General features: G+C 45.8%; 1 protein-coding gene and 1 long non-coding RNA gene across 3 annotated transcripts in view; one reads left to right on the forward strand and one right to left on the reverse strand.

Moving 5' to 3' along the window:
* FER1L6 (fer-1 like family member 6) overlaps window positions 1-19844 on the forward strand; it is a 175548-nt gene that overhangs the window by 112585 nt on the left and 43119 nt on the right. For both annotated transcript variants that reach the window (XM_044928802.2, XM_025265468.3), the window contains 6 exons: window positions 104-253; window positions 10680-10790; window positions 11055-11216; window positions 12536-12716; window positions 14133-14359; window positions 17256-17378. In XM_044928802.2, coding sequence (XP_044784737.2) covers window positions 104-253; window positions 10680-10790; window positions 11055-11216; window positions 12536-12716; window positions 14133-14359; window positions 17256-17378 — 954 coding nt within the window. The remainder of the gene's footprint in view (window positions 1-103; window positions 254-10679; window positions 10791-11054; window positions 11217-12535; window positions 12717-14132; window positions 14360-17255; window positions 17379-19844) is intronic.
* LOC112579207 lies at window positions 7027-19741 on the reverse strand. Its single transcript, XR_006545030.2, has 3 exons — window positions 19481-19741; window positions 11040-11167; window positions 7027-9383 (listed from the first exon to the last, which is right to left on the reverse strand). It is a non-coding gene; the product is annotated as an uncharacterized LOC112579207 (long non-coding RNA).

Here is a 19844-nt window from a genome sequence, read left to right on the forward strand (position 1 = left end):
GAGACATGAGGCTGATGGCTTTGTGAAGGTTAATTACAAAATCACACTGAGACACGAGGTGGGTGACCACAAGGGACAACAATTCTTATCTTTTCTGCCCTAGGGAAAGCCAGAATATTTGGGTGCCACTGTGGCTGCTCCTGTGGTGAAACTAGCTGACCAGGACTACGAGCCCCCCAGGCTGTGCTATCACCCCATCTTTTGTGGGAACCTCTCTGGCGGGGACCTCCTTGCTGTATTTGAACTCCTGCAGGTAAGTGGACTGGAATCGACAGCCGCACTGACCGTCCATCTAGTCTACCCGGCCAGAGACGCAGCCTCACAGGAGGTGCACGTCCATCACTCTGTGCCTGGTCCCTCACTGCTGTCCTGTGTCTGGAGACGGCTCCTTCTGGGGACCTGGAAGATACTATTTAAGAACTCAGGTGACCAGCTATTCCCAGAGCCCCTGTGCTGCAAGTCAGAGTCCCAGGATGAAAGGTCCTTACGGATTTGGCCAGCAAAGCATGAGCAGCCCTATGCTCCATACAAACCATGAGAGGATGTGAAAGGGGAAGGGAGCAAACGTTTGTGGACACTCCCATGTGCCCCATGTTGTGGTTGCTGCCTCACATCCCCTCTCATCACACTGAAATCTCCCTCAATCCTGATAAGGTAGGGATTATGATTCCCATTTTACGGATGGTAAACTGAGGATTAATGTAATTGATTGACTTCCCTCATCAGGCCGCTAGTCGGTGGTTGAACTGAGAGCTGAACTTAAGACCTTTAAAGCCTTCTGCTCCTTACACTGTATCACAAAGTTTCCCAAAGACCTTGAAGACTTTGGGGAATTTAGGAACATACATCTAGGAAGAACTTCTCAGAAAGCAAAGGCAGGATACTTGGGGAGGGAAGCTGAGTCTGGTTGAATCATCAACGACCAAATGGGACAGAGGGAGGACCTGGGAAGAAATGACCTGGTAGGCCTGCATCAGGGAGGTTTCTCTCCCTGACCGTCCCATTCACTGGGGGCAGAGGGCACCTGCCCTTTGGGTCAGATCAGTCCTCTTTAGGAAAGCCTGTTTTCCAAAACTCCCAGTTTTAGAAAAATCTCACCTGCTACAGAAACTAGGAAGCAAGCAATCCTAAGACACAGCAAGCGAGTAAGAGGAAGGGTGTTAGAGGTGGATCCCATGGGTATGGATCTTGTTCCCATCACTTACTAGTGTGTGACCTTGGGTTAGCCACTTAGTCTCTGTCTGTTTAACCTGCAAAACTGGAGATGATAATTAATCTCCCTAAAGTTCCTGGCATGAAATCAACATGCAACAAATGCTACTTATTTTATTATTAGTAGTATTATTATACCATGGAATACTAAAGCAGGATATCTCAGTCAGTTCAGTCACTCGGTCACGTCCGACTCTTTGCGACCCCATGGACTGCAGCACACCAGGCCTCCCTGTCCATCATCAGCTCCCAGAGTTTACTCAAACTCATGTTCATTGAGTCGGTGATGCCATCCAATCATCTCATCCTCTGTCATCCCTTTATCCTCCCACCTTCAATCCTTCCCAGCATTAGGGTCTTTTCCAAGGGTCAGTTCTTCATATCACAGGTGGCCAAAGTATTGGACATTCAGCTTCAGCATCAGTCCTTCCAATGAATATTCAGGACTGATTTCCTTTAGGATGGACTGGTTGGATCTCCTTGCAGTCCAAGGCACTCTCAAGAGTCTTCTCCAACACCACAGTTCAAAAGCATCAATTCTTCAGCACTCAGCTTTCTTCACAGTCCAACTCTCACATCCATACATGACCACTGGAAAAACCATAGCTTTGACTAGACAGACCTAGTCTAGTCTCATCTATTTCAGGATATCTAGTCCCATCTATTTCAGGTGAAGAAACTGAGCTGGATATAAAGGCAATGGCTTACTTGATATGGCAGATTGGAGCCTAGAATTCATGTATACCAATTCCTCCAAGAGCTGGAGAGACTGGAGAGTATAAGAGGAAGGGAACAGCTACTGAGTTAGATACACTGGTACTCAAATCCAAACTGCCCATGTGTGTAGCTTGGGAGTTGCTTAAGACTATTAGAGATGAGCTCTGCTGCTGCTGCTGCTGCTAAGTCGCTTCAGTCGTGTCTGACTCTTTGCAACCCCATAGACGGCAGCCCACCAGGCTCCGCCATCCCTGGGATTCTCCAGGCAAGAACAGTGGAGTGGGTTGCCATTTCCTTCTCCGATGCATAAAAGTGAAAAGTGAAAGTGAAGTCGCTCAGTCGTGTCTGACTCTTAGCGACCCCATGGACTGCAGCCCACCAGGCTCCTCTGTCCATGGGATTTTCCAGGCAAGAGTACTGGAGTGGGGTGCCATTGCCTTCTCCGAGAGATGAGCTCTGAAGTACAGCTAATCAGACTTTGATTGTGGTCTGGTCTTTGCTCCATTTAAGGATGAACTTTTTAATGCTGGAATGGCTGCCTTGGAGAAAGAACAATCTATCTGTCAGGGGACCTGAAGCAGGATGAGCTCTTAAGGGGTCAGAGTAGCAGAAACCTAGGCATCGGCTTCAGTTCTGCAGCGACTGTAGTCTAGGAGGGGAGAAGAGGACTGGTGAAATCTTTGTCTTACAAATCTTAAGTTCTAGGATTCCAGGATGCCCAATCAGGTGAAAGTTGAATAGAACCAGCTCTCAGCAGATAGATGTGTGCTGCACAGAAACGTGAACTCTTAGCACTGAAAGAGTGACCTTCAAAACCAGCTGGTCCAGTCTTTCCTCAAGTGAAGGTCCAGGTGATTTTAGGCTGTCCATGAGTGATTTTAGGTCAAAATTGGGTAAAGTATTAAGTAATATTGAATTAATATTGGTGGAGTTTTGCTCCCCCCCCCCCCGCCCACCCAGGTTTTTTGAGATATAATGGACATATAACTTTGTGTAAGTTTAAGGAGGTTCAGTTCACTTCAGTTCAGTCGCTCAGTCGTGTCCGACTCTTTGTGACCCCATGAACTGCAGCACGCCAGGCCTCCCTGTCTATCACCGACTCCCGGAGTCCACCCGAACCCATGTCCATTGAGTCATTGATGCCATCCAACCATCTCATCCTCTGTCGTCCCCTTCTCCTCCTTCCCTCAATCTTTCCCAGCATCAGGGTCTTTTCAAATGAGTCAGCTCTTTGCATCAGGTGGCCAAAGTACTGGAGTTGCAGCTTTAAAATCAGTCCTACCAATGAACACCCAGGACTGATCTCATTTAGGATGGACTTGTTGGATCTCCTTGCAGTCCAAGGGACTTTCAAGGCTCTTCCCCAACACCACAGTTCAAAAGCATCAATTCTTCGTCTCTCAGCTTTCTTTATAGTCCAACTCTCACATCCATACATGACCACTGGAAAAACCATAGCCTGGGCTAGACAGACCTTTGTGGACAAAGTAATGTCTCTGCTTTTTAATATGCTGTCTAGGTTGGTCATAACTTTCCTTCCAAGGAGTTCAGTTCAGTTCAGTCGCTCAGTCGTGCCCGACTCTGTGACCCCATGAATCGCAGCACACCAGGCCTCCCTGTCCATCACCATCTCCCAGAGTTCACCCAGATTCACATCCATCAAGTCAGTGATGCCATCCAGCCATCTCATCCTCTGTCGTCCCCTTCTTCTCCTCCTGCCCCCAATCCCTCCCAGCATCAGAGTCTTTTCCAATGAGTCAACTCTTTGCATGAGGTGGCCAAAGTACTGGAGTTTCAGCTTTAGCATCATTCCCTCCAAAGAAATCCCAGGGCTGATCTCCTTCCGAATGGACTGGTTGGATCTCCTTGCAGTCCAAGGGACTCTCAAGAGTCTTCTCCAACACCACAGTTCAAAAGCATCAATTCTTTGGCACTCAGCCTTCTTCACAGTCCAACTCTCACATCCATACATGACCACTGGAGAAACCATAGCCTTGACTAGACGAACCTTTGTTGGCAAAGTAATGTCTCTGCTTTTGAATATGCTATCTAGGTTGGTCATAACTTTCCTTCCAAGGAGTAAGCATCTTTTAGTTTCATGGCTGCAGTCACCATCTGCAGTGATTTTGGAGCCCAGAAAAATAAAGTCTGACACTGTTTCCACTGTTTCCCCATCTATTTCCCATGAAGTGGTGGGACCGGATGCCATGATCTTCATTTTCTGAATGATGAGCTTTAAGCCAACTTTTTCACTCTCCACTTTCACTTTCATCAAGAGGCTCTTGAGTTCCTCTTCACTTTCTGCCATAAGGGTGGTGTCATCTGCATATCTGAGGTTATTGATATTTCTCCCAGCAATCTTGATTCCAGCTTGTGCTTCTTCCACTGTTTCCCCATCTATTTGCCATGAAGTGATGGGACCAGATGCCATGATCTTAGTTTTCTGAATGTTGAGCTTTAAGGTAGACAATATGGGAATTTGATATATGTATGTATTACAAAATGATTACCACAATAAAGTTTAATGAACACAGCCATCACTTCACACATTTAACGTGTGTGTGTGTGTGTGTGAAAGAAAGTGAAAGAGCGAGAGAGAGAGAGAGAACTTTTAAGATCTACTCTCATAGCAATTTTCAAGTGTACAGCACAGTATTGTAACCGTAGTCACCACACTGTGCATTAGATCCCCAGAACTTACTCATCTTCCAACTGCAAGTTTGTGCCCTTTGGCCACCCTTGCTCACTTTCCCCACCTCCCCACCCCTGTCAATCTACCAATCTACTCTCTGTTTATGTGGTTTTCACTTTTCAGATTCCACATATAAGTGATGTCATACAGTATTTGTCTTTGTCTTTGACTTACCTCACTTAGCATTGTGCTCTCAAGGTCTATCCATGTTGTTGCAAATGGAATTTTGCCTGTTTTGATCCTTCTAGCTACTTTTAGAAGAAAGTCTCATGCCCATCTGTGTATAATCCGTCTTTCAACTTGCAACCTTCTTTTTTAAGGAAGCACAGGCTTCAGTTTCAGTGCCTCTAAAAAAAATCAATATTAGCTATAGGAACATTTCTCTGAGTCTACTTGTTTGAACACCAGCCCCTCCAGACAGAGTGAAAAGAAAGTTTAAGAAATGCTACACATGACCTATTCCAATAACATTGTTTTGTTTTCATTGGTTTTCTTTTTAAAGTTACTTTCCATTGATGGCCAGTGGCTTTTGTTTTACATAGGAACCTGAAGTTTCTTTTCTGAAAATGAAATGATATCTAATGAAAATGTTTGCTAGATAATAGCACACATGATAAAAGTGGTAGCTCTTGTTGTTGTTTAGTTGCTAAGTCATGTCTGACTCTTCGCAACCCCATGGACTGCAGCATACCAGGCTTCTCTGTCCTCCACTATCTCCTGGAGTTTTCTCAGATTCATGTCCATTGAATCAGTGATGCTATCTAGCCGTCTTATCCTCTGTCACCCCCTTCTTCTCCTGCCCGCAATCTTTCCTAGCATCAGGGTATTTTCCAATGAGTTGACTTTTTGCATCAGGTGGCCAAAGTATTGGAGCTTCAGCTTCAGCATTAGTCTTTCCAGTGAATATTCAGGGTTGATTTCCTTTAGGATTGAGTGGTTTGATCTCCTTGCAGTCCAAGGGACTCTGAAGAGTCTTCCCCAGTACTATAATTTGAAAACATCAATTCTTTGGAGCTCAGCCTTCTTTATGGTCCACCTCTCACATCTGTACATGACTACTGGAAAAACTGTATCTTTGACTATACAGATCTTTGTCAGCAAAGTGATGTCTCTGCTTTTCAAGTGGTAGAAGAAGGACTGATGTGAGTAAACCAGCTCTAGTATAATGCTCTCATTTTACATGCAGAAAGCTGAGGTTCAAGTCTGGCTAAATTGGATTCAGTCAACTGATCTTTTCACTGCACAAATCTTCCTGAAGGATGTCCCTTAATCTAGGGGGCCCCAATCTTCCAGACCGTAGACTAGTACCTCCTGTCAGATCAGCGGTGGCATTAGATTAGAAATAAAGTGCACAATGAAAGTGATGCACTTGAATCATCCCCAAACCACCCCCTCCATCCATGGTAAAATTACCCCTTGTGCCAAAAATGTTGGGGACCGCTGCCCTAATCCATCAGTGAGGGCTGGACCAGCAGATCCCGACAGGCTCTCTGAAGTCTGGGCTTTCTCCCAATGCCATGGTCCCACCTCTGATCCTCCTTCCATCCCTCTGCGATGAGCCGGGTGGACTAACACAAGATCGTCCTGCTTCCTAACAGCAGGGTGGATGGAGGCAGCCTTGACAGAGGCAAGCAACCTAAGCGACACAATTCATTAGGGTTTCATTAAGACTTCCTCTCAGCTGATTCCTTGTCCAAAAAGTAATTTGATCATCAACACAACTGTCTCAGCAGGTGGATCTCATACAAGTCGAGCAGGCAGGACCTGAAAAATTCCTTCATTGTCACCTGTGGCTCTCAGCGTCTATGTGCGAGTGGTTTACCTTCAGCCTCCTTCTCCATTACTGAAATGCTGCCCTGTCTCAGAAGAAGGGTTTGGTACCTGGGTTCTTCGATGCCCCAGACTGAATTCCTTATCTCCATTTTCCTCCCCTACCCAGCTAGCTGCCTCTTGTCCTCCCAGTCCTGGCCCACTCCCCCCTCCAACCCCATTCTCCTAGCCTCTCTGCCTTGAGAATTCAGACTCAAATGTAGTTCTTCACTCTGGGTCTATATCCATGGCTAGGCCAATTGTTCTAGCCAGATGATCATCCCTTGTTCTCATAGACCCTCGTTTCATCAGGATTATTCCACCTGCCTCTTTCCTGGTCTAACCTACTCCTCTTTTCTTGTTCACTCAATTCTCCGCATTCCTTCCAGAAGACAATTCTCTATACTACTCTCCTCTTAAGAAATGATCAATGTCTGTCTGCTTCTCACCTCCAAGAAACTTTCCTGAAGACTATATTTTTGGAACATGAGTTCCTCTGCTGCTGCTGCTAAGTTGCTTCAGTCATGTCTGACTCTTTGTGATCCTATGGACCCTAGCCTGCCAGGCTCCTCTGTCCATGGGATTCTCCAGGCAAGAATACTGCAGTGGATTGCCATAACCTCCTCCAGGGGATCTACGGTTAAAAGAAAGTTTGACAAATTCTTCATTGTTTTATATATCTCTCTTGGAGCCTTGAAATGCCCATTACCATAGTAAAGACTCTGAGAAGTCAACTACAAAGAAACTTTTGAAATTCTTTTTTGAAATTCAACATTTCCCCAATGTTTTTGAGTACAATTTTTTTTTTTTTTTGCATGACAACTCTTAGTATTTCATGAAAAGAAAATGCAGCCCCTAGAAGAACATTGGGTGTCCATAGCTTGGCATTTAAGCTCTCCCCAAATTAATTTATCTTCAGACTGCTTTTTCAGTCTCACATGTCAGTACAGTCACTCTGCACATACTGTGGCCTCTTTACAGCAGATATTCTGAATTCTCAGACCTCACCACACAAACATCCTCCTCTGTTTCTAGCCGCATTGTCATCCTGTTCCAAAATGTTTCCCTACTCTGCCCATCCCGACCCCTGCACTCTACTTACTCTTTAGGAAACTGACCATCATCACCATTCAGGACCAGAGTGGCCTCCTCCAGGAAGCTTTCCCCCTCCCCCACCTCAATCAAATGTTTTATCCTCTTCCAACTGATGTCACTTTGCCTCTTTTTCGGTTTAATCCAGGCTTTGTTGCAGGCTTGTCGCCCTTAATCTGTAGTTTTTTGAAGGCAAGATCTACTTCACCCATTCATTCATGCACTTAAGTAAATATTATCCCATGTCTATTTTGTCCCAGAACGTTCCTAAGAATTCATCAGTGAATAAAACAAACTCCCTGACCTCATGGGACTTGTATTCTAGGGAAGGGAAGATAATGGACAACACTATATAAATTGTAGCATAGCAGCAGTGTGGTAAATGCTGAAGAGAAAGGGAAAGCACGTGAAATACGAAGCAGGTGTGGGTGTTGTGGGAGGGGGCAGAGTTAACACTTTAGGCATCCAGGGAAGGCTCCCTGAGGAAGTGGCATTTAAGTCAAGACCTGAAAGGGGATTTAAATATGCTTCTGGGATAGTTTCAGGAACTAGCAGTCCTTGAGCACCTGTGTCGCATTGGAGACTAAGATGAGTGAAAGTTGAGCCTTAATTGTTGCACAGGTCTGTCAATTTCCAGTTTACTCTTATTCCTAGGGAACTTACTATGTGCCAGGAAGTGTTGCCAAGCGCTTTGCATACTGCCTCATCCATTCTTCACAGCAATTCATGAATCAGATATCATTATCTTTACATATAACAGAACTGAGACTCAGTGACACTGTGTGACTATTTCAAATTCCACAGCTAATAAGTGATGAAGCACAAAACTGGTATCCACCTATTATACTGAATGAGGGGTAATGGAGGTGTGGATGATGGGCTGGGGGAGACAGAGAAAGGAACAAGGCTTCTGAGCATCAGTGATTTTTCAGATGGACTGGAACTGAGACTAGGGTCCTACACGACTCCAAGTGTGGCATCCCCTTAAAGTCTGTGCCTGGGTCCCCCGTCCTGTCCTGCCCCTGGAACTCCTTCGAGGTTCGGTTAGGTTAGATATGTCCTGGGATATTAAAGCAGTCAGGCTTTTGGACCAGCTTATCCTGATCCTTCACACTTTGCCTTCATAACAATTCCTTATCATACCCTACTGAGTAACCATACACTATGTGGTTTTATAGGCCTGCAGCCAACCCATTTCACTCTGAAAAAGCTGGGAGCAAAATCGCTCAACCTCCACCATGCTGTGGGATCCTTCAGAGTTTTAGTTGCTCAATCATGTCTGACTCTTTGTGACCCCATGGACTGTAGCCCACCAGGCTCCTATGTCCATGGGATTCTCCAGGCAAAAATACTGGAGTGGGTTGCCATTCCCTTTTCCAGGGGATCTTCCCGACCCAGGCATCGAAACTGTGTGTCCTGCATTGCAGGCGGTTTCTTTACTATCTGAGCCAGCAGGGCAGCTTAAACTCTTAAGGGCATCTTTGAGGCGCTTCTGGAATGAGCTTGTTTAGGGCATTTCCCGGGCTGACACCGCAGCAGCCCCAAGATGAGCAGACACGTGGTACTTTTTAAAGCGCGTGGAGCAGCACCATCCCCTGCCACCACCACAGCTGGTCTGTGGCTTTATCTTTGGAACCACCGGAGCAATCAGCTTTCTCAGAGAGGTGATGTGTTGCAGCCTGGATAGCTCATCACCAGGCAGTGTTCACCTCATCTTTTCCAAGCTTCTTTTTCTGGTCTGGCTCATTCTGCAGCTTCATTATCTTGAGTCTATTTGGCATTCCCAGTGCCTGCTGTCTTCTTTTTCCGGGCTTCTTTCTAATTAACTGAACCGCATCTGCTGTTGCCAGCTAGAATATGTCTGCAAAAAAAGAAATGGTGATATGTTTGTACTTTGTAGGTTTTGATGAGCAATTAGACTTTTTTCGAGCATACGGAGCTAATGTGTCAGTCAGCCAATAAACATTTATCAAGAATCCATTGGAGTTGGAGCATCACTTGAGGGTCTGAGAAGGAAATGCAGTAAACAAAGGCTTCCTCTTGGCCAAGTCTGACAAACTCCCCCATGAGGAAAACTTCCAGCTCCAAAGCAAGGGTCAGCTGGTCCAACATCTGAGGCCCAGAGAAGGAAAAGGACTCATGCAGGGTCACACAGCACAGCCTGGTTTCTGGGCTCAGTCCACTAAAGTCTGCACTGAGCCTACTGAGAAGACACACTGTGCCCAGGACTGAAGAGTAGAATGGCTCAGTGTGTATGCCGTGTGCTAAGTCGCTTCAGTCATGTCCGATTCTTTGTGACCCCATGGACTGTAGCCCACCAGGCTCCTCTGTCCATCGGATTCTCCAGGCAAGAATACTGGAGTGGGTTGCCATTTCCTACTCCAGGGGATCTCCCTGACCCAGGGATCAAACCCACGTCTCTTAGGTCCCCTGCATTGGCAGGCAGGTTCTTTACCACTAACACCACCTGGGAAGCCCCAGTGGCAGCGGCAGCTTCTTAAAAGATGTGCGTGCTGAGCTGGGTCTTGAAGGTAATGCACAGTGGTTGACCCAGGGAGAAGGCCCTTTCCATACGAGACTTTCTAATTCCTTTGTGTGAGAGTTCAGTAAAGCACAGTGATTGCCTTCCTGCAGTTTCATTCACTCCAAAGGCACAGGAAATGACAACTTTCGTCCCAGAAATCTGCCTTCAAAAGACTTCATTTTCTGTTTCACTGATTACGAGGTAGTGTCTGTTGGTTGACTGAATCTCCTGTAGCGTATACTAGGGGAATAGTGAAGTCTCAGAGGTTGGAATCCTATCAGAGTCCCTCTGCCATTCCACAGCTGGAGTTTCCATGCCATTTGATGAGGTTGTGAAGCTCCATCTACTTGTCTTTTTTCCCTCCCCTCTCTACTGTGAGCTCACTGAAAGCTTATGAACCTATTAACTCCTGACACATTGTAAGTGCTCACTAATGTTGGATTACCCTCATGAATGAATGTGTTTGTTGATTAAGAAACTGTGATAAAAATGCATCGTCTTGATTTACATTTTAAGCTGGAAACATTCATTTGGTTAAAACAGTGGCAGTCTTTCCCATGAGGTGAGATTGTGTGGCAGCCTTCATTTTCCTTGCCTCTCCTGATTTCTAACCAGCCTTGATCTGTGTGGTAGGTCCCCGCATCTGGGCTGCAAGGGCTCCCTCCCTTCGACCCACCTGATGTCACCCAGATCTACCCTGTTCCTGCCAGCATCCGGCCAGTGCTGAGTAAATACCGCGTGGAGGTAGGGGGCTGGGAAGGATTGGGCTGTTCTTTGGGACTAAAGGCACTGGGGCATTGCGATCGCAGCTGGATTGTGTGAGGGGACTGGTGGGGTCCAGGGGGAGACACAGCTGCTCAGAGGGAGCCCTCAAGGAACGCACCATCCTTTCCTGGAAGAACACACCGTGGTTCCCAGGCTGGGGCACCTGACGTTCCCACCCCTGAGCCACACCTGCTGGCTCCTCCCCGGGCCTTTGAGGGATAGCCCTACCCGTTTTCTCCTCAGGTTCTCTTCTGGGGAGTCCGAGAAATGAAGAAGGTGCAGCTCCTCTCGGTGGATCGTCCCCAGGTCCTCATCGAGTGTGCGGGACGCGGCGTCAAGTCCTGTGTGATCCAGAGCTACAAGAACAACCCAAACTTCAACGTCCAGGCAGATGCTTTTGAAGTGGTGCGGGTCCCCGCCTCCTACCCCCAGGCCCCTACATGCTCATTCCCTTCATTCCCTAAGATGTAACTCACTCCTTCATGAATTGGGGGGGATGTTTTAGAGTTTCAGGTGTCCACTACTCACAAGAAAGAGCAGTCTAATTCAGTGAAGAGCCAGAATATCAGAATGAGATAAGACAGACTTTTGTTGTTTTGTTTTGGAAGCTTCCAGGAGAAGATCATTTAGTAAATCAAAGCAGGTTGACAGTGGCTCCTGAAGTGTGGCCCCCAATTCATCACCATCACCCAGGAACTTATTATAAATGCAGATTCTCAGGTCCTGCCCCAGGACTACTGAATCAGTCTGTTAGGGGTGAGCTGGGGCCCAGACACCTCTGGTTAAACAAGCTGTGTAGGAGACTTTGATACACATTGATGTTTGAGAACCACTGGCCTGGAAGATACTGTCAAAAAACTAATGGTCAGATGTTTAAAAATTATTTGTATATAGCATCTCAGCAGTTTGCATTTGAATTTATGCTTCTAAAGTGATGTTTGATACCTGTGCTTTTTCTTTATTTCAGTACTGTTTTATGCTGTTTTATGAACTAACTGTGAAATCAAAGTTTGCTTTGTCCAACCCAGTCAGCTCCAACAGACACAGATTTTCTGTCAGCAAAGTGTTAGTCTCTCAGTCGTATATAACTCTTTGCAACCCCATGGACTGTAACCCACCAGGCTTCTCTGTCCATGGAATTCTCCAGGAAAGAATACTGGAGTAGGTAGCTGTTCCCTTCTCCAGGGGATCTTTCCGACCCAGGGATCGAACCCAGGTCTCCTGCATTACAGGCAGATTCTTTACTGTCTGAGTCACGACTAGAATTAAAGAATGTGTACTGTGTTTGCAAAGCTTCCACACCAGGCTTTGTTGAGCTTGGGGTGGGGGAGGTCACCAGGGTAAAGAAATGGATGGGGTGCTGGCCCTCAGTTCCATCTTAAGTGGCTCAGCTCTCATCTGTTTTATATCCTGGGTCTGTGTTTCTCTGAGATGAGAGTTTGGATAGATAATGACAAAATAAGAAGATTGAAGACGACTTGGGGAGTGTGTGATTTTTGCAATTTATTTGTGGGTTGAATTGTCAGTGCCATCCCTCATATGTTGCATGATGACTCCCTGACTTGAGAAGACAGTGCTCCAGCCTCTGGCCAGCTGCAGGCGTGACCCGGAGGGATAGGGCAAGGCAGGCTCAGAGGAAGGATAGGTGCCTGGTTGGCTTTGGTCCTGCTCGCAGACAGGTCAGCTCAGGTCATACCCCACTCCATCCTCATCTCTCCCTGCAGGAACTGCCCGAGAACGAGCTTCTGCACCCGCCCCTGAGCATCTGCGTGGTGGACTGGAGAGCCTTTGGGAGGAGCACCCTGGTGGGCACTTACACCATCAACTGCTTGAAACAGTTTTTGTGTAAATCCAGGGAGCCCCTCAGCCTCACCTCACAGGTGGGCGGAGCCCAAGTTGGGAAAGGTAGGAAGATTCTAGATCTTGGAGCTGTGGGCTACGAAGTTGTGGTACCTGCAGGTGTCCACTCGGGACCCCAGCACAAAACAAATGCCCCAAGGTCAAATGGTGCTTTCTGAAGAATTTGCTCCTGTGGTCCCCTTTGCTTCTTAGCTGCCAGGTTCTGACCTGAAGCCTGACATCAGGGTCAACTCTTCTAAGAAGGGTTCTTTGTGACTGGAGCTCCATTCTGCCCCTGCTTGCGTGAATGCTAAGTCGCTTCAGTAGTGTCCAACTCTTTGCAACCTCATGGACTGTAGCCCACCAGGCTCCTCTGTCCATGGGGTTTTCCAGGCAGGAAGACTAGAATGCGTTGCCATGCCCTCCTCCCCTCCTGCCCCTACTCCCTGACATTTTCTTTGCTTGATGTACCGAAATTTCTTCTGTTTGGGATCCAGGTGCAGGGTCGAGTTCCTTGGGTGACGTGGTTCTTGCTGTACAGTCATCACTTATCTCTGCAAGACTGCTGTCTCATTATATTCACCGGCCTCTCCATGCTTTATTCCTAGTTTCCCCACTGCATGCCTCCCACGGCTGATGCTTGTAAAATCTAAATCTATTTGATTAACATATATTATATGATACTATAATATTCACTTGGTTTTCCACTTTCCTCACTCAAATCTATGTTTTAAGATCTGTCCATGTTGCTATGGTTACTTTCACTTGTTCCCCCGATCTGGTGCATCTACCCTACACTGGTTTCATTATCCCCTCATACTGGACCACTGGGCTGCCTCCAGCTCCCCACTTCTGCACTGTTGTGATGAACATCCTGTGTGTTCACTGAGGGAGAATCCTGTGTAGGGGTGAGATTACTGGCTCCCAGGAGATGAATACGTGTAATTTTATTAAGTACTTTCAGAGTGTGCTCCAGAGAGCAGTACTGGTTTACATCAGTCTACACTAGTCTGTGCCAACCTATTCAAGTATACACCAGTCTATTTCAGGCTCCCTATTATGCACATGGACTCATGTGGCCAGAGTTCTGCCAACACTTTGGGAGTTCACAGACCTCTGGAGTTTCTAAGGTTTCCCCTGGTTAACACAGTGGGGGAGGGCAATCAACACATAGAATCTGTTCATTAAATCTTAATAAACATGACTCCTACAACCACTGTTATTTAAAATTACTCTGAGGGATCAATAATAAGTATAATCATTTGTTGATGAACAGACACCTTACATCATGATCTCATTTATTTCCCAAAGACATGGATACTTTTACTGTCCTTTTATAAATATGGAAAGTGAAGCTCAGCGTTGTTAGGAACTTGTCATATTTGAATTCTGATCTGTCTGATCGCCAGTACTGGGTCCTTGAAATGATTGCCCTGTATTGATTGTAGCCCAGTTGCCTGATCCAATGTCCTTTCATTTCAGATATTTCAGATTCATCAGTTGCCACTGAGCCCTCTGAGACCCTCAGCTCTGTTCAGGAGGAACCAAAAGATCATGTCTTTGTGGATATTGAGCCACCTCCCACAGTGGTACCTGACTCAGCCCAGGTTCAGGCAGCCAACCTGATTGACATCCCTGACTCGTCCCCTATGCTGGAGCCAGAACACAAACCTGCAGCCCAGGAGCCACCAAAAGATGGAAAAGCTAAGGTCAGAATGTCATCTGTCTTCATATTTACAAGGCACATTAGAGTTTGCTGACTAGGTTCTAGATACTAATCCTCCCACCTGTTAGTTGTATGAGCACAGCAAGAAACTTCACATTTCTGAGCATTAGTTTCTTCATCTGTAAAATGGGGACACTGATACCCACTTCACAGCATTGCCATAGAATCAGATGTCAGTGTATATGGAATTAAAGTGTTAGTCAAATGTGACCGTATTTAATGGAACAGAAATACTTCTCTATTCATTGGCTTGGAAAGAAAATGATTTCCTCATCTAGGCTTATTCCACAAATATTTTGAACCTACAACCTACTTTGTATAACATCTTGTGGGACCAAAAAGATGCATCTTCTGGATTCTAAATAGAAATGAGACTTATCTTCAGTTGGCTGAGATTCTGTAAGGGGAGGTGGATAAGTATATAAGATCATAAAATGGGGGCAGGAGTAATCTTTTAAGTCATAATTTTGAATGAAAAATCCTTGTGTACCTACCAGTTGACTCACAGAAGAAAGCAGTTTTGAGAATGTCCTAAGAGAGGGCCTGCCCAGCAAATGGTAAAAGCTGAAATAAGAGGCAGAGTGAGATAGATGAATCGATATTTTCTCGGGCTCTTCCCATCTCATCCAGGCTCAATGTGACTCTCTGACAACCCACAGGTTTCTCTCTGTCCCACCAGCAATGTACCTGCCGCTTGGTGTTACAAATCTCAGTTGAAGTGTTTTTGCCACCATGAAACTGTGGGTTTCACCAGTTCAAAGATGATTTAAAAAAAGATCTCTATCATGTAGAGGTTTGACAGAAAACAACAAAATTCTTTAAAGCAATTATCTTTCAATGAAAATTAATGAATTTAAATATATATATATATATATATCTTTGGATCCGCTGTACCAGATAGAATGCCTGGCACATCATAGGTAGCCAGGAGATGAGAACAAACAAATGATGCATACAAGGTCATGATGAATCTTTCAGGACACAGCTAACTGTCTTCTCCCTAAATGCCTGTTTTCTGCCGTATGTACATCACACTGCCTTCCCATCTCCCAGTCAACACAAAACACTTGTGTTGTCAGTCTCATTTATTTGCACCAGTTCCAATCAGATAGGATGCTAAAGGGGGATTTTCTACATTATGCCACTTAATCCTCATGACAGTGAAGTGAGCAGGTGTTGGGGGCCAGCGTGAGGCACTCCACCCATGGCAAAGGTCATGAGGAAGGAGGCTCAACATATGCAAAGGTGGGATCGAGCCTCAGGAGTCCGCCTGGAAATCCTCGAGCATCTACCCCCATAACCAGAGCCTGCCTACTTTGCTACTTTGCTACACCTCTGACTTTACGGGGGGCTGTCCCCCACCACCTCTTTTGGAGAAGGAGTTAACGTAGAGCTCCAGTTAATAATAATTCCTGGGTGTGACAAGAGTGTTTTAACCTACAAACTCCTCTGAAGGTTCTCTAGCCTGCCTGACAGGCTTGTCTGGCCACATGTAATTGCTCACAGCCTCCCAGCCGTGAGAGGCACGAGATGCTTTAAACCTTCTAGAAACAGGTTCCTTAGAAAAGTTAGAAAACCATTAGTATAAGTATAGTGGGCTGATTAGAAATTGTATTGGTGAAGGGTTTTTCATTTGTTGAGCCAATGTTTGTTGCTAAGTCTCCACATCCCCTGCCCTTATACACATTAATTAACATAAAGAAGAAATAAGTATTAACCTTTGATATTAATCACGTTAGACCTTAGGCTAAGTAAATTCTTTCCTTAACTAAAACCCACTACACCCTCACCCTACAGGAATGTAACTTTATTTGGGTGGCGTCTGTTTTAAGAATAATCACCCCTGGAGAAATAAGTGTCCTGGCTGACTGACCGCTGTCACAAGGAGAGGGTCATAAATTGTCAGCAGGCCCCCTGGCCAGAAGATGATGTCACACCCCTAAGACCTCTGTATACATTTGTATGAAGCACCTGACTTTGATAAAAGTCAGGACTGCTGACCCCACGTGACTTTTGCATAACATCTCAGTGTATAAAAGTAGACCACGGAAAATAAAGAATTGGGATCAGTTCCTCGAAAGACTGGTCTCCCCATGTCTCTCTCTCTCTCAAATTCTGGCTGAGTCTCCATCTGGAGCGTGGAACCCGCCATGCTTACTAATTATGCCTGGGCTTCTAAGATCCGACCGGGGAGGCCTCAGTGTCTCCTCTCCTTCGGGAGAACGGAAGGACGCCTGTGGCCTCCGTAAGTGGTGCAAACTTCTTGTCTTGAAGTTTTATTGGTCTCCCGCGTAAACCAAGCTACTCAGCCTCTTTTCTCCACTGAATTTTCCTACTGAGCTATCCTCATTCCATTACTCTTTATACCTCTAATTAATATCTAATTGAAGCTATTGTATCCTGATCCTCGCTGACGCCGTCCCCACTTTGAACTCCCTGGATCAGCCGGGGCTGGACCCTGGCAAGCAGGTATCATTGTTCCTAGCTGAGGAGACCGAGAATCACAAAATTTCTATTTTTGTTTATATTGTGTTTAGAAGTTCATTCACTTTCTACTATACCACGTTGTATCATATAGATTGCTTGTCTCTTCCACTCAAGTCAAAACTTCTCAAAGGTGGGGATTGTGTCTAACCCTTAGATTCCCATATCAACCATGATATATCTCATAACTACTCAATAAATGCCAAATGAATGGATGACACATTATTAAACTTTTATTTATTAAGGAGAATGGGGAACTGTAATAACAAAACCTGCCGACGCCTCCACCCATCTTCTGAGGGTACCCATGTATCCTCTTCCTTAGTAAACTGCTCAGCCACCAGCATGCAGATTCTTGCCGCCAAACTAATAATCCATCCCTCATTCCTTGACAGGACTCCAGGAAACCTTCCCGGAGGTCTACTAAAAGGAGAAAGAGGACCATAGCTGATGAATCGGCTGAAAACGTCATTGACTGGTGGTCAAAATATTATGCCTCCCTGAAGAAAGCACAGAAGGTGGGTTCTTTCTTGGCTGTGACAGCCACGTGCCTCGATAAACACACAGCACCCTTTACCACCCCCCTCTAAAGTGCTGCATTGGTCCCTCTTTTTGGTTCCACTCTAGGTAGGCTGTACTTGGGTGTGGTTCCATTAACTGCTGAAGGGTACAAGCCTGGAAGGACCAGGGTCCAGAACTGCAAACTCCTTACTGTCTGGCTGGAGCTGACCCTAGGACACAGGCTCTGCTGTAAATGCTGGCAGGATGTGATGTCTATCTTGGCATCCAGAGAATCTGCCCACCTCAGGGAGGTCCAGCCAGGAGAAATGGGGTCTCTAGACAGGTGGGCATCAGTGAAGGGAGCTTCAGGTTTACCTGGAGACACCCAAGTTCAAGTGTTCTCCAGCTGGATTCTAAGTTCAAAGGGGAAACTATCAAAAGTAAAGGCTGGGGTCTTGGCCTTAGCAAATGGCAATAATCAGCAGATCCTCGTGCTCCTGGAATAAGAATGGAATTAAGTTATAAAGTCAGAAAACCAGTGGGGAGTGGGTCTGGAGATTTAGGGAAAAGCTCAGTGAGTTTGGTAAGACTTCTCATCCTTGAGTTAAAATGGAAAGGAAATTCTGATGTTATTATCATATTCTATTGAATAGGAATTCTTCTGTTCTTTATTTGGAAAGACTGTATTTCTTTTTTTCCCACTTTTTTTTATTAGAGTATAATTGCTTTAAACTTTGTATTAGTTTCTGCTATACAACAACGTCAATCAGCTATGTTGTTGTCATTCAGTTGCTCAGTCACATCCAACTCTTTGCAGCCCCATGGACTGCAGCACACCAGGCTTCCCTGTCCTTCACCATCTCCTGGAGCTTGCTCAAACTTGCTTAATCAGCGATATGTATACATATATTCCCTCCCTCCTGAACCTCCCTCCCACCCTCCCCCTTTGTGTGTAGGTTATCACAAAGCAGCCAGCTGAGCTCCCTGTGTTACGCAGCAGCTTCCTGCTAGTGTACATATGTTAATGTTACTCTCTCAGTTTGTCCCCCACAACTTCCTGCACTGTGTCTACAAGTCCTTTTTCTATGTCTGAGCCTGTATCCCTGCCCTCCAAATAGGTTCATCAGTACCATTTTTCTAGATTCCATTTGTATGGGTTGATGTTGTTTTGTCACTAATTTATGTCTAACTCTTGTGACCTTATGGACTGTAGCCCACCAGACACCTCTGTCCATGGGCTTTCCCAGGCAAGAATACTGGAGTGGGTTGCCATTTCCTTCTTCAGGGGATCTTCCTGACCCAGGGACCAAAGCTGCATCTCCTGCATTAGCAGGCGGGCTCTTTACTGCTGAGCCTGCAGAGAAGTCATATATATATATATAGTTGTGTTTAACTCTTTGCAACCCCTTGGACTATACAGCCCATGGAAATCTCTAGGCCAGAACACTGGAGTCAGTAGTTATTCCCTTCTGCAGGGGATCTTCTTAATCCAGCGTGGAACCCAGATCTCCTGCATTGCAGGTGGATTCTTTACCATCTGAGCCACCAGGGAAGCCCATATATATACATTAATATATGATTTTTTTTTCCTCTTTCTGACTTACTTCACTCTGTATGACAGATTCTAGGTTCATCCACATCACTTCAACTGACTCAATTTCATTCCTTTTTATGACTGAGTAATATCCCGTTGTATATATGTACCACGTCTTCTCTATCCATTCATCTGTCAATGGACAGTTAGCCATGTCCTGGCTATTGTAAATAGAGCTGCAATAGTATGGAGGGTCCTTAAAAAACTAAGCATACAACTACCATGTGATCAGGGTCCAGAACTGCAAACTGCATAGAAGTCCCACTATGGGGCATATATCCTAAGAACAACTTAACTCAAAAAGACACATGGACCATAGTTTCTTCATCTAGGACTATCCATGAATATTGATATACAGTTAAATAAATAAACAACCAAATGTTAGTCCCTGCCTCTAAGCTCCCTCCTTCTGCTGGAGTGGGCACTAGCACTTTGGGTGAGTGTGCAGCCCCTTCCTCTTTCTCTGTTAAGCTCCGCAATTCCAGCACAAACCCAGCAGCCCAAAATGTCAGTGGGGAAACTCACAGATGCAGATCGGGATGATGCTCCAGGGATGTGGAGGAACAGCAGGGAGAGGGGTTGCTTTTCCAGCGGTTGAGAGGAGACTGCACCTAGAGGAAAAGGACATCAACAAGCTTGGTGGCCCTGGTCCTGGATGTATGGGCACCTCTTCTCTAAGGCAGGGCATCTCCCTCCACTTAAGTCCTACTTTACAGCAAGGCTTCCTTTGGGAGCTACTAAGGACTGTTTCAGAGAAGGCAATGGCACCCCACTCCAGTGCTCTTGCCTGGAAAATCCCATGGACAGAGGAGCCTGGTAGGCTGCAGTCCATGGGGTCGCAAAGAGTCGGACACGACTGAGCGACTTCACTTTCACTTTTCACTTTCAT

Source organism: Bubalus bubalis, chromosome 15 (assembly GCF_019923935.1).
Source record: "Bubalus bubalis isolate 160015118507 breed Murrah chromosome 15, NDDB_SH_1, whole genome shotgun sequence".
Classification (NCBI taxonomy): domain Eukaryota; kingdom Metazoa; phylum Chordata; class Mammalia; order Artiodactyla; family Bovidae; genus Bubalus; species Bubalus bubalis.